The 15,457-nt window shown below is 37.2% G+C and overlaps 1 protein-coding gene across 1 annotated transcript in view; it reads left to right on the top strand.

Moving 5' to 3' along the window:
• Positions 1-11,322, top strand: part of LOC128108778 (transmembrane protease serine 11F) — a 32,804-nt gene extending 21,482 nt beyond the window's left edge. Inside the window, exons 7-10 of the mRNA XM_052735822.1 lie at positions 1,444-1,645; positions 4,994-5,253; positions 7,195-7,337; positions 11,164-11,322. Coding sequence (XP_052591782.1) covers positions 1,444-1,645; positions 4,994-5,253; positions 7,195-7,337; positions 11,164-11,322 — 764 coding nt within the window. The remainder of the gene's footprint in view (positions 1-1,443; positions 1,646-4,993; positions 5,254-7,194; positions 7,338-11,163) is intronic.
• Positions 11,323-15,457: the final 4,135 nt, after the last annotated feature.

Genomic DNA, 15,457 nt, shown 5'->3' with positions numbered 1-15,457 from the left:
TCACCCTGCTTCACTCTATCACACTTGCATATATTTTGAGTTTTGTAAGCAAATATGTGCCTATTATCAATGGTGTAAGAACATTCACAAGTCTTTTTAAAGGTTGGTTTGAAGTGTGATCAGTTGACGACATCAGGGAAGAAGAGCTTTTCTAAACTACTCTTATTGAGTAGTTTTCATTTTAGAAAAAGAAAAATATCATTTAAAATTAGTAAAATGCATGAAAGATAGTAAAGCAATTCTTGTCACACGAAGGGCAAACCATGACCTATATTCAGTGTTGGGTTGTCTCTCAACAGTAAATTACTATATTGGCTTGGATGTGGAATCTCCTAATGATACATCCCACTCTGCCACTCACCAGCTAGGTGATGTACAGCAACTTGTGTCCCTCTCCAAGGCCGGGTTTTCTCATCTAAAAAGTGTGTTGATATATATATATATATATATATATATATATATATATATATATATATATATATATATATATAATTTAAAAGAATATCTAGACATTTTTGATGTTTAGAAATAACCTATGTGTTGATAAAAAATAAATGACAAAATGAGTCTAGGATGGTCATCAGGATAATAAAAATCCTTTTCTGTACTTCAATTATATGCTGACATGGTCAGATTACCACCAAGATATCTCATATCAGGGACTCAATCTACCATAGAGATTGTTTTCCCCAGCCTAATTATTTCTTAACAGATATTGGGCACACCGGATTGGTCAGTTTATTGTATATTTCTTGACTTAGACATTCCAAGAGACTTACAAAATTTAAGACCACCGGGGTTCACATTAGTTTCTGATCTATGAACTTACCCCAACTCCATTCCTCTCCCTCAAAGGATGCTAAGTGACCACATACACATTTGATGTCCCCTTGACAGAACACTTGGTTAGTCTAGCTGACTGCACTTTCCGACTTTCAAATCTATTCTGCACCCAATAAAGCTGTTTTTTTGCTTCTATTTCTAAGCTCATTTATTATTTTTGACTCATATTATCGATCTATATTATTTGTTTGTGAGAGACTTACTGTGTTGTGTAGCCCTGACCGGCTAAATACTGACAAAATTCCAGTATAGACATCTCAAATACTGGGATTACAAATATATGTGTCAATATGTTTTATTGAGAGACAAAAGTTAATTTTTGAACTAAATGCCTAAGCATATTGGTAAATATTTCTCAACCTCAGGGTAATAAATAGTATATATACATATACATGCATATATACATATACATACATATATACATATACATACACACATATATACATATACGTACACACACACACACACATATATATATATATATATGCCAGTGACTGTTAGGAATGGGTTAAAGGATTTTCTTGGTAGCTTCCCTAAATACAAGTCATGATACTTTCCTCTGTTGTCATGAGAACAAACTACTATGTGTTTCTTTTTCAGGATGTGGGATAAGGATGTCATCTTCAAACATGCCGTTGCCAGCATCCTCTACTACTGAACGAATTGTCCAAGGAAGGGAAACGGCTATGGAAGGGGAGTGGCCATGGCAGGCCAGCCTGCAGCTCATAGGGGCTGGCCATCAGTGTGGAGCCACGCTCATCAGCAACACATGGCTGCTCACGGCAGCTCACTGTTTCTGGAAGTAAGTTGACTGGGCTTTTGTATGTTTCCTAGTCCTCTTTTGTCAATGATTGAATGCAAGGGAACAGCTCAGTCTCACCAGCTTGTCCTCTGGTCTGTACCTTCTCTGAGCTCTACATGTGTGCTCGGTTTGTATCATTGTGATTCTAGTGCTGTCTTTCCCATAATATTGCAGGTTATTTGCCATGAAAAAACTACAATACTTGTCTTCAACATACTCAAGGAGAAAAGTTAGCCACTTCTGTTCTGCTCTCCAATAATTAATTGACTTTCCACTGTCAGTATCCAGTATTATTTGATTACAAAGAAAATAAAAAAGGCTTCGAAATCTGTTTTGAAGCACTCCCTTCTCAGTGCATTATCCAGGAAACCTCTTGGGAGTGCATGACTCAGAAGGTGTGTAGAGGTGTCACTCTGCCCTCATAGCATGGAATTTTGGTCATGTATAGCATAGTGTGAGCTCTCAGCTTAGCTTTCGTGGTTGTTGCTCTCAAAATCCAGACATACATAGACTCTCAAGAGTACCTGGAGAATGAATTGCATAATCTTTTCTCCCTTGCGAATTACCATCAGCATAGAGAGAATCTTAAAAGACAGGAGGGTCTCTGAAGAAAGGTTCTTTGCTTGCACAATGCCACTGTCTTTTTCTATGTGTCCTCCCAAAGCAGCTTTTCCCTGGTGCTTCAAGGAAGCGTTTTTATCATTCTTTTAAGGGCAGCAACAGAATAAATCCAAGACACTTCACCAGTCTCTACATAGACAAGATGTAAAATGAGAATGACCCAATGAATTTACAGTTATCTGTTCCTCCCTCAATGAAGAAGAGACTCACTATTGCATATCTATGAATCCCAAAGCAACTAGTACTGTGTCTTCATGATGAACACAAGTCCCACGTGCTTGTTAAGACTTTCTGAGGCTGGGCGGTGGTGGTGCATGCTTTTAATTCCAGCACTCAGGAAGCAGAGTGAGTGAACTCTGTGAGTTCAAGACCAGCCTGGTCTAGAGAGGGATATCCAGAACAGGCACCAAAGCTACATAGAGAAACCCTATCTTGAAAAACCAAATTAAAAAAAAAAAGACTTTCTGACACATTCAAGTCCTTATAGTCTCTCAACATTCGTTTTTCTGTTTTGGTAAAAGTGTTAATTCACTTTAGTTTACAATTGTCCTCTGTTTATATAAAGTAATAATTACAATCAGAATGCCAGTTTAATATTAGCAATGGATATAAACACTCCCTTCAATGAGTCTAGTGCAGTTTCTGGAGGTGGACATAGGAACTGGATGTTGAAGTGGGTAAAGTAAAGATTGCTATTGACCTTAATAAGGTAATTTTTCATAGTGTGATAAGAAAAAGTAATTGAAGGAACAAGTGCAGCAACTTTAAAAACTCCTTTTAAGGAGTGTATAAATGAGAGATGGCAAAGAAATTTGGAAGTTAATGGCAATTATGAAGTCAAAGAAAGACTTTTTAATGTGGCAAATAGAGCATATTTGATATTGATAGAAGAAATTCAAAGAGCTGGATAAGATGATGATCCTGAAGAAAAGGGATTATGTTTTCAGAGTGCCATAATTTTGTATATTGTATACTTGAAATACTATTTAGAAAATGAATAAAGGGATATTTTGAAGATAATATAGAAGTTATCCAAATAGTCTTCATATTTTAATAAATGAATTTCTATATAAAAATAATATTTTTTAAAATGGTGTTTAAGTACAATCCCAGTGCTTCATGTCCAGGAAAGTTTACTCCAGTCTTAAAGAAACAATGTGAGTCAGAAAAAGTTTTTGACAAGATGTAGGAAGACAAGATGTAGCAAGGCCTGAGTATCTCTTAGTGTTCTTATTCACAAAGCAGGATGTTTAGGCCCGTTGTGGGTCTTTGATGATACACAAAAGGATGATCCTTCTATTTTGTTGTCCAAAACTGTGATCTCCTTAACTCCTGGAGTCATGTTCTCCCCTAGTCATTATCTCCCCTAGAATTCTAGGTATCAAATGAAGGTTCTTGTCCTAGTGTCTACATCGAACAAATTTTCCATTAATAAATAAATAAACAAATAGATGAGAGAAGAACTCTCTTTCTGCTCCTTGCTCTGTCTGGTCATCCCTGGGAAGTCTAGTGCACTTTGAAAATGTCTACTCTTAAAAGTTGATGATTCAGGGAAGGGGGAATGGTGTACTTATATGGTAATCTCAAAATACAAAATAAATACTCTTTCTAAAAAAGAAAGAAAGGAAGGAAGGAAAGGAGAGCTTTGACTTCAGAGCAGGCAATATAGAATGTAATGTTCATGGGCTGGAGAGATGGCTCTGTGGTTAAGAAAATATTCTACTCTCAAAGAGGACTCAAGTTCCATTCCTAGCAGACATAATAAGTGTGAAACAATTGCCTGTGACCCCAAGCTCCAGCAGATCAGATGCCTCTTGCCCCCACTGACACCTGTATTCATGTACACATAGCCTCACACAGGCAAACACAAAAAATCATTTCAGAAAGAAAAAAAAGTCGATGATTCACCAACATAATAATCCCTTAAAAACGAGGAAATTTCTTTTCTGAGTTCTCCTCTGTGATTTCCTTCTACCCAACTTCCCTTGACTGGGTCAGTTTCTGGTTTCTGTATATGTTTAATCATTTGTGATGTGAATAATTTGAGAAGAACTGAAATGGACTTTGGGGAAGAATTATGGCAGGTAAGAGCTGATTGGGCTGGATGGAGTTTGTGACATAACCCTGAAAGAGAAAAAACCATCTATGTGAAAGAAGATCTGGTAAGAGCGGGAGGGAACAGACTACAGCAAAGGGCTGCGTGAGCCTGGCTTCCAGTAAGAGCAGCTTAGCCCTTGACTGTCAGGAAGGGGTGTGGGCCTGGGTGGAGAAACAATTCTGTGCATATGAGGAAGGGCACAGTGGACACATTCTGCTCAGCCTCGAAGATCAGAGTAAACAAGAACCAACAAGTAAGTTGTCAAATCAGGATGGGTGTTTTGACGCAGAGGGAACTTTCCTGCTAGTACGTTCATTACTGAAAAGAGAGCAAATTAGTTTCTGCATAAATCATTGAAATCAAAGAGTGAGAACCCAATGAACTCTAACAAGGCACAACTTTGAATTTTGAAAATTGATCATGCTAATTGATTGATAAATTATGTACAATTATTTGGTTTAACCGTAGGATACCCCTTTCTCAGAGTGGCACCAACTGTCGATTCTTCCACCATAGGAATTCTTCAAGAGCTTAATTCTAAAAGTCGGGTAGAAGTATGATTTTGATCTTTTTTTTTTTAAAGAAGGTAATGAGAACCATCACAAATATTACCCTTTAATTTCCTGTAGAAACAGAGACCCAAGTAAATGGATTGCTACTTTTGGTACAACTATAACACCACCTGCAGTGAAACGAAGTGTTGGCAAGATTATCATCCATGAAAATTATCACAGAGAAAGCAACGAAAACGACATTGCTCTGGCCCAGCTCACCACCCGTGTAGAGTTTTCAAATGTGGTTCAGAGAGTCTGCCTCCCAGATTCGACTATGAAACTGCCACCAAAAACAAGTGTGTTTGTCACGGGATTTGGGTCTATTGTAGATGATGGTGAGTAGTTCCACCCTATTTTTTTTTGATACAAAAATATTTTCATAAAAATATTGGTGCAGGGGAAAACTTATATCTTTTTGCACAAGCAAAAGGTTATGAGTTAGGGTCCACAGCACCCACATGTAAGCCAACTGTGTGCCTCAAACCTGTAATCAATGAATTCAGTGTTAAGTGAGAAAACCTAAAACTCAAACAGTCTCAAAAAGTTAGCTGACAGTGATTGAAGAAAGCAATGACCAGCAGCCCCTATCCTCCACATGCATGTACATAGATACACACTTGTGTACATATTCATATGTGCCCACATACAAACACATACTCACACAAATGCTACGACCCACACACATACACATACATACACACAAATGATGATGATGATGATGATGATGATGATATTGATAATGATGGCAAAGCTCTTACACATGTGGTCCTTGGTGGAATGGGGTGCTGAATGTTGAAAAGTAAATGAAATAACCTTGTCTCAGAGTTCACAATGGAAAGAGTAGTAAGAAAGGACAGAGATTAATAAAGAAGAAAAGAGTACATTAGATAATATAATAAAGGACACATACAGGAGTAGCTATAAACAAATTGCATACTTCCTTGGTGTAAATCCTTTTGATCAGCATATATTTTAAATCTCATTCTTGATGATATCTTTTCCTTATTTTCCCTTTATCCTCTCTTTAGAAAATTTTAAAGATATCAAGTCTAAGAATTTCATAAATTGAAAATCAAACCTTAAGAATTCTAAGTACTCGCCGGGCGGTGGTGGCGCACGCCTTTAATCCCAGCACTCGGGAGGCAGAGCCAGGCGGATCTCTGTGAGTTCGAGGCCAGCCTGGGCTACCAAGCGAGTCCCAGGAAAGGCGCAAAGCTACACAGAGAAACCCTGTCTCGAAAAACGGAAAAAAAAAAAAAAAAGAATTCTAAGTACTAATTTGCTACACACAGAGAGATGAATCAAATATTTAAAAGTGACACATTTAATGTTCAGTGAAGAATCTACTGATGATGCCATGTATGGTGACACACGCCTTTAATCCTAGCACTGGGAGGTAGCAGCAGGCAGATCTCTGAGTTCAAGGGCAGCCTAGTCTACAGATCGAGTTCCAGAACAGCCAGGGCTACACAGAGAAAACCCCTGTCTTGAACCCTATCCCCCCAAAAAAGAGTACACTGAAGGAAGTAGGAGACAGGACACATGCTAAAACACTTAGACTAGCTCTTTGAATGTATAGTTTTGTTATGAAAAATTTTCTCATATATCCCATATATATCCAACTTGACTTTCTAAGAGTTTCTTACGAATTTCATTTTCACTAACTAATGTTTATTCACCCCTAGGTCACCCAAACCCCAAGCTCCTTCCCATCTGTGTTCAACCATGCAGCATCCTCCACTCCTAGCCCTTATCACCACTCTGCTGTCAGACAGCTGGCACGAGTTTTTCACCCATTTTACTTTCCATGTCATGAAATGCCATAAATAACACACTACGAGTGACACCAGGAAGAATGCTTCTCTGTGTTGTGTCCTGGTTTCTGCTTTAATATTAGCTGAAAAAAAAAACCCAGCAAATTTATTTATCATGCAACTTGAACTAGGTCAGTGTGATTGATCTCTCTGAGCATCCAGTGAAGAGTGCAGAGTGTATCCTCATGGAAACTCTTGTATACATATAATATCTGCATGTAGTTTTAAAGGATGCTTTGGGAGAACCACTAATATGATACAGTTCTGAGGTTTGTATATTTGATTTCTTTCATGCAGACACTTAGGATAGAGCAGATACAATTCAGCAAAAACCAATATTAATAAAATACTTGTGCCTTGGCTCCTGGGTATACACAGTTTACCTCTAGTCTGTAGCAGAGGCACAGTCATATTTAAATAGCACATTATTTCTTTGCTTATTTATCTGTGTGTATGTAATAGGACCTACACAAAATAAACTCCGGCAAGCCAGGGTGGAAACCATAGGCACTGATGTGTGTAACAGAAAGGATGTATATGACGGCCTGATAACTCCAGGGATGCTGTGCGCTGGATTCATGGAAGGAAAAGTAGATGCATGTAAGGTAAGTCGAAAGTTGAAGTCAATCCTTCTAAAAGAAGTTTCTATTGGCTCTTTCTGAGCTTAGCATATACTAGTAGGAAAACTGTATTGAGTGTTTAATGTGCACAGACCCAAAGTACAGCCCCTTTAGAACAGCATTTTATTGTTATATTATTGTTTATACTTATTATTTTCTTATATTATTATTGATTTTCAATGTAGCAAGATATATGCAGAACTATATAATTTTCCCTGTTCTACACTTCAGGAAAATAAACTCAGTTGTCCCCTCTTTTGGCCCACACAATTACTTTATGCTTCATTATTCTTTTTCCTTCCTTCTTTGAGGTGAGGGATGGGAGTGGAAGATTGAGATAAGAGTCTCATATAGCAGTACAGGTTAACCTCAAACTTGCTATGTACCTGAGGATGACCTTAAACTCTTAACCTTCTTTTCTCTACCATCCAAATTCTGAGGTTATAAGAGTGCACCACCACGCTTGACTTCCATTGTTATTTTCTTTAAATCAAGCCCCAAAGACAGAGAACCACTCCTCTGAATAACTCGTTTTCTTGGAACCTCTTGACCAACAACTGTAAGGCAGGTTTCCCTTGGCAGGAATTGAGGTTTTTGTTAGATAGTGTATGGCTCTTGGGGGAACACTTTCACCTATATTATGAACTTAATTATGTGTGGGCATGTATGCATGTGTGTGCATGTGTGTAAGTGAGCTTATAAAATAATACATTATAAAATGATGTATTTTCCTGTGGCTTTTCAAACATCTTTGGTGTTATTTATCCTGCCTTCCTGTCTCTCCCTCTGTGTTATCCTCCTTTTCCTCCTCTCCAATTAAGTTCCTCCTCCCCATTTGCCCATTTCCTCTTTGATAACACCTTTGCCCTATCATCTTCTTTAGAGCTAGATCGCCCACCCCCCCACCCACCATGGTCCCTTTCTACTGCCCTGGCTTCTGTGGTTCCTCAGATCTCAAGATTCATGGCTAAGATCCACAAAGAGAACATGTGGTGTTTTCCTTTTGGAGTGTGAGTTACTTCACTAGCATATTTTCCAGTTCCATCCGTCTAACAGCAAGTTTCATAATTTTGTGTTTCCTTATTGCTGAACAGAATTCTGTTGTACTATATTTTTATTATCCATTAATCAGTAGAAAGGCATCTAGTCTGCTTCCATTTTCTAGCTATTGTGAGTAGAATGGTAAAAAGAACAATATGTACATGCCTTTTTCCTGTTTTTCTAGTATATATTTTATTTATTTCTGCTCTGTACTTCATTTCCTTCTGTTTTCCAACTTTGACCTTAGTTTGTTCGTTTTTCCCCCTTTTCAAGGAGTAATGTTATATTTAATTAAGATTGTTATTTGTTTCTGATCTAGCCGTTCCACACTGTAAGTTTCCCTATGCATCTATTTTTCCTGCATCTCATAATTTTTGGGGGATACTGTTTCAATTTTTGTCTCAGTATTTTTTTAATTTTCTTTTGTATTTCTCTTGTGGCTCACTGGTTGTCTATAAGTATATTTTTCCCATATTTGTGAATTTGTACAGATTTTCCATTTATTGACTTGTAGTTTCAAGCCACTCTTGTTCAAGGGAGAGCTCTGTAAGTCACCTCTTCTCTACAGCCCACTCCCCCTTCTCCACTCAAGTTTCTGCTTTCACTGGCCTTTCGGGGAAAGTTCACAGTAGCTCTGACTGAGTCTCTTACTTACATTTACCTTGCAACTAACTGGTTTTGTTTTATTATTGTTGTTCAGATGTCTTGCGGGGAAATCTCTAGCTAGATGCCTCCAGCTATTACCCTATTTTGTGGCTTGGCTATATAATATTTGGAAAGAATGTCTATGCCTATTGTCTCTATTTCTCACTTCCTTCTAATGCTTTCAACCATCATGTATTGGATTTTCCCTATTATTTTTTTCCAAATAGTCCTTCCTAATGACTCACCAGTGACATCAATGTTAAATTCTAATAGGCATCTTTGACATTGTTCTTGTTTTTAAAGCCCATTAACAGCATTTAATAATGCTTACTACCTCCTTTCTTGAAGCATTGTCTTCTCTCAAGTCTTTAATGATTTCCAGACCATTTTCCTCTTCATGCCCCGTATCAGGTTGCTGATTGAATCTGTTGGATTTTTACCTTTGTTGTAATTTCTGTTTCACCGGTTCTGTACTGTTCTTCCTGCTCTCTTCTTTCCACTCGCCACATAGCTTCCATCTTCTCACTAGTCATCTCATTTTCACTCTTGAACTTTGTTAGCGTGTTTGCCAGATAAACGTCAGCAATATTTATAATATGCTGCTCTAGCTATGCCAAGTGCCTCATTAAAATATTTCAGTCGCTGTTTTCTGTTCTTAAAAATATAAAACAAAGCTTTCTAAATGAAGTCCGTAATTCCTGCCCCCATCTGTCAGTCTCCTCACACCTCTGATCCCATCCTCCTGCCATTTTTTCACTCCCCTATTCCATCTTTTTTATCCTTGTATATACTAGATTCCTTCACACCATGGAGCATTTGTGAAAATGCTCCTTCTGTCTAGAATACAATACATTACCACTTCCCGATCCACATCCAACCCCTCTACCTTCTCATACCACCACCATTACATTCCCAAGGGCTGTACTGGGAGGGTACCCCCTGAACAATCAAATGTTCATATTTTAGTTTCTCTGTCAGTAACCATAGTTATGATTTGTCTTTGTTTGGGATTTATTTAAATATTAGCCTATTCAATGTATACTTCAAGCTCTGTGAGCAAAGGAAACATTCATTTTTTGGGGGGTCATTATTATATCTCCAATAACTATCAAAATTCATGAGGCATATAATAGGAACTAAACAAATGGTTGGTAAGAGTATATGGAGGAGGTTAGAAACATGGCATAGTGGTTAAGAGTGCCTAGGCAGTTCTGGAAGACCTGAATTTGAATCCCAGTGCCCATCTCAGGCTGCCCACAACCACCAGTAGCAGTAGTTCCAACTTCAGGGGATCCAGTGCCCTCTTCTGAACTCTACAGGTACCTGCACACACACACACACACACACACACACACACACACACACACACACACACACACACACACACACGCATGCACGCACACCCCACACCACACCACATACATACAAATAAATCTTTTTTGCAAGATAAGTGAATTGAAGAATGAAGTAAAAGAGACAGAGAAAGTTAAAATATTTTACTCAAGATCACATAGCCCATAATTTACAGAAATGGGCCTGAAACTGAGGCATTTCAACCTCTGAAAACATATTTTTGCCTTCAATAAGAGTATCTGTCTAATTAATCTCTCTCACTACATAAAAGAAAAAAAGGAGCTTTTATAATTCACTAAAAAAATGTAAATGAGAAGTAAATGAGCTAAAGAAACGGAGACCAAGAGCTGGGCAGTAACGCAGAATCAAGCCAGTAGTATTCAAAAGTGACCTTTGGAACTTCTTCTTTACTACTATAAATAATAATCTCATATTTGACATTTTATGTTCACAAACTGTTGTCTAACCCCAGCATATATGTAGAACATGTCTACCCAAGCAAATAAAAAATACAAGGATGATCAGCCAGAAATAATGTAACCATTACATATGAATGCTTATTGGTCTTTCTACTAAAAAAAGAAAATGTACTTTACAGTTAAAAAATACTTTACTCAGTTGAAACACACATAAAATCTATTCACAGTCTGTCTCTGTAGTCCATATAACAATTTCTTTTTTCTTCTTCTTTTTCTTTTTTTGGGGGGACAAAGTCTGTGGAAAAAGAGATGAATGTTATGATCTTGAATTTGAGCCTTTATTTCTATTCCAGGGTGATTCTGGTGGACCTCTGGTTTATGACAATCGGGACATCTGGTATATTGTGGGCATAGTAAGTTGGGGACAATCATGTGCTCTTCCAAATAAGCCTGGAGTCTACACAAGAGTGACTAAGTATCGAGACTGGATAACCTCCAAGACCGGCATCTAAAGCAGACTCAAGAGACAGAGCCATGGCGCACAGAGCAGGATGCCTGCGGATTGTACATTATTACTTAGAGTCGTGGGGGTTAAATCGGTGCTTCTGCCAGATATCAAGAAACTCGTCAGACCTAAGCCAACTTCATATCATGAGGTGGCTTTTGTGTACATAAACTCTCTACCAAGAAGGAAGAAGACATGGCTAATGACAGGTAGCACCAATGCCTCACTCATAAGGGTGACTCCTCGGTGTGACAAACATTTACAAATGGCTTCCCTCAGGACATAAGAGCTGCCAGGCTGCTGCAACCTTACCTCGTGTGACACACAGAGCTCCAGGGCTCATCTTGCAAACATCAGTTAACATCTTCCCTAGGGATTCAAGACACCAGCATTCTAGAACTCACGACTGGACATTCAGTTACTAGAATGAAGGCGCGTGGAACCTGCAGTAAAACTTGAACTCTAACCTGGGTTTGCATCTGACAGAGCAGAGCATTATTCCCAAGCACAGGAACTGTCATTATTTAAATGCATATGAGCTTGCCATAACACCATAAAATGCCCTCAAGCACTAGCCTCAGGAAGCACTTTTGCATTGTTAAGAAGCATTTCTAACTTATTCTTTAGCAGTATCTTGCCATCAACATATCAATCGTGATCAGCCCAGAAAAGAGAAAAAATAAAACCATTGTAAGGATTTTCCCACTAGTATTAGAAGGATAAAAGGAAGCAAATGAAAGCAGAATTGGCTTAAAAATGTTTAGTATCAGGGCACACTAAACTTTTGATGGAGTGTGTTATCCAAATACTTATTTGGAAGTATCAACATGAGCATATGGTTACCAATGCTTTTGTAAATCATCACTCATTGCCAAGTCATATGTCTATCAAAATGTCAGATGGGGAGTGCCTTATGAAAAACAGTTAGGATAGTGCTTACTATATACTGAGCACTAAATAAAAGTAAGTGAATTGCCCACCAAAAGGGCTTAACTATAGTTCAAAGCCTGGTGGTAGGCATAGTGCTAGTGAGCACAGATTGCCTGAGCTAAGCCAATGTATCATGAACTTTGTCTCCCTGCCATATGCAAATTATTTGCTTTTATGCAAATGGCCCAATATTTCATGGTTAGTTAGCTCTTTCATCTGTAAAGTGTGAATAAAATACTACCTCATTTTTTTGAGGATTACGTGTATTAATACAAGTGAAGTATTTGCAATAGCAACTGCACACAGTAAGTTCGCAGGATGAACAAGCTACTATCAATATTAATGGTTTGGGGGCTTTTAAAAACACACTATTTATATTTTTAAATGCCCCTACTTCTTAAAAGAAATGCAAATAATTTCAAAATACATTAAATTACATCATTAAAAAATAGATGAAGTATCAGACTTTCAAAATCACTTTTACATTGTTTCTCAGGTTTATTTTGAGCTGTCTGCTGTAGACAAGTAGTTAGAGGATGATGATCACCCTACTTAGAACTACAGCCATGCACCTGTCTTCACCTCCAGCCCTCAGATGTGAGACCTGCATGTGTTACTCTGACTTAGCAGACAGAAACTGTGGTAAAGCCATTCTTTAGTGGCTAAAACTTTTGTTTTTGGTTCAGTTTACATGTAACTGTGTTTATATGTAACATACGTAGCCAAGACAAATACAGCTTTCAAAGCCTCTGAGTTCTCTGACTTGCATCTCAATGAGTTACAAGCACAGGAAGGTCATGCTTCATGAGCTGATGGCTAGCGACAGCATCAGAAAATGCAGAGTCAAAGCTTAAAGACGGGCTTGATTGGTACTGGATTTTTCCTTTAATTTAAGATAAACTCCCTTTTGATAGATATGTGAAAGCAAATGTGTCTACCAAAAAACTCATTCTTTCCTTTGTAAATTCTATGACAATAGATTCATTATGTGTCATTTTATTTATATTTCATAAGACTGTGACGACTTTTTGTGTATAAGCATCTGTGAAACTATGTATACTGATTTACAAATTTCCATGTTAGATTGAATTCCATGATAACACATGAGGAATAAATATAAAAAGCTGTTTGAATTCTAAAAAAAAAAATAGAAAGTGTACTTTTTATAACAGTGTTTGTATGTCTTATTTCAAGTTCGGTATTTGACCTATTGATTGAATCATAGAAGTCACATGATCTTATACTTTGTGTTTTCCACCTGACACATGGGTTACTAAGCTGTATACCTCATGGCCTTACTGTGAGACATTCTTGATAAATAATAAAAAGTTGAAAAGTTGGAGAACATTTAAAATCTCAAAAATGCAAAGTACATTATTGTTAAAAGATATCAATATGGATGGTACAGAAAAAAGCATTAAGATTATACAGGTATATTTGCTCTCTGCTGTATTGGGTTTTTGTTGCTTTGTTCATTTGGCAAACATAAAAATGATTAACAACACACGAGAAAACGACCTTGTCTCCTGTGTGTTGACATTATAATAATTTTAGTATTCTTTTTTATTGAAAAAAACAAAATTCTGGTAGGTTTAAAAGACAGAACAATTTAATTAGACTTATAGAAAATGTAATGACCCCAATGAAGCAGAATTCTAATGAAACTTGAGGTTCTAACTAAAGGGTTAATTATTATGACTGAGAAAAATTGAGCCAAAAATTTTGGTAATAGTCAGTCATGGCTCTGATGTCTTCATGATTCACTAACAATAGAAGCAATAAAAATGCATCTACTCTTTCAACTGAATAAACTTCTGTTGAATTATTTGATAGCAAGAATATGTATGTACAATCCTTCATGCAGTCATAGAAATGAAGATAAACTTAAGAAATCCTTGAAACTGATACAATCATAACTTTTGGAGCTGAGGGAAGCGTAAGAGATTCTTCACAACAAACCTGTGTTTTGAATGCTGATACAAAGACTAAATAGATATCTACAGGTTTACAGAATGAGCCACGCTCAGTGGAAAAATAGAGTCCATCCCAGTCTTACCTCCAATGCTATAATCTGAGTTGTGCAAGTTAGAGAGCCTGGGACATTGTAGCCTTAATGACCATTGCAAATCACTGATTCTCCTTGCAAAAACAAACGTGAGGTAAGCTAAATCCACACAGTGTTCCACACCTTGTGTCTCTACACATGTGTGCTCATGTTGTGGGTGTGCATGCGTATGGATGTTTGCATGTGTGCATGCATACATGTGTGCTCCTGTGTGTGATAGTGTGCATACATGCATGTGTGGTTTTATCTTGTTTTCTAATACTTCTCATCATTTGACCCCTCTAAAATGATTTCTTCTTTCTTTTTTTTATTTTTTTGATTTCTTCTTTCTTACTGACAATAATTCTGTCAAACTTTGAACTAAAAGTTTTCATATACTTAAATAGTTTTATAACAATCTTTGCTACATACTAATATAAAAATGTGTTTAGGGCTCATACTTCTAACCCACAATTACCTTGCCTCTTTGCTTCCAACTTTTTTTTTAACAGTTTTTAACAACAGTTTTTTAATCAGTTGTGAGATACTAGTCACCAAACTCAAAGCCGACTCCATCACTCAACTCCTTCTCTGTGGTTAATTTCAGTATCCAAGTAGATGACCCACAACTACTTTCAATTTCTTGAACTTATAAATCTAAATAACCTTAATTTCTAATCTCTAGTCCACTCTGTGAATCTGGTTTTCTAATTTATCAAATCTCTCAAAGTTGCCACACTATCATACTATGTTTTCCTCCTAAAGACTACAGTTTCATCCATGCAACCTGTTGGAGATCTCTGTCAATAGTATAAACTTTTTCCATCATTACCATTGTTAATAATTGGTCTTTAGCTTGTTTTCTAAACCAATCTAGCAAACTCTTAGCCTAAAACCAGAAATCTCAGAACTCAGCAACTCTTATTACAGACAGAAGTCAGCAAAACAGAGAAAATTTCTTCAAGTATATATATTAAAAACAACATAAATTTGGGAATGTGCTCAAAATATACTTTATTTACTTACTTGAAAAAAGACTTATTCAGCCCTACATAGTGAATAAGAGGAGGAAGAGGAAGACGATGATGATGAGGAGGAGGAGGAGGAGAAGGAGAAGAAGAAGAAGGAGGAGGAGGAGGAGGAGAAGGAGAAGGAGAAGGAGAAGGAG

The sequence above is a fragment of the Peromyscus californicus genome, unplaced genomic scaffold (assembly GCF_007827085.1).
Source record: "Peromyscus californicus insignis strain IS unplaced genomic scaffold, ASM782708v3 Scaffold_13__1_contigs__length_99412109, whole genome shotgun sequence".
Lineage (NCBI taxonomy): Eukaryota > Metazoa > Chordata > Mammalia > Rodentia > Cricetidae > Peromyscus > Peromyscus californicus.
Note: the sequence above shows the minus strand (reverse complement) of the source record. Positions and strands in the feature narration are given on the sequence as shown.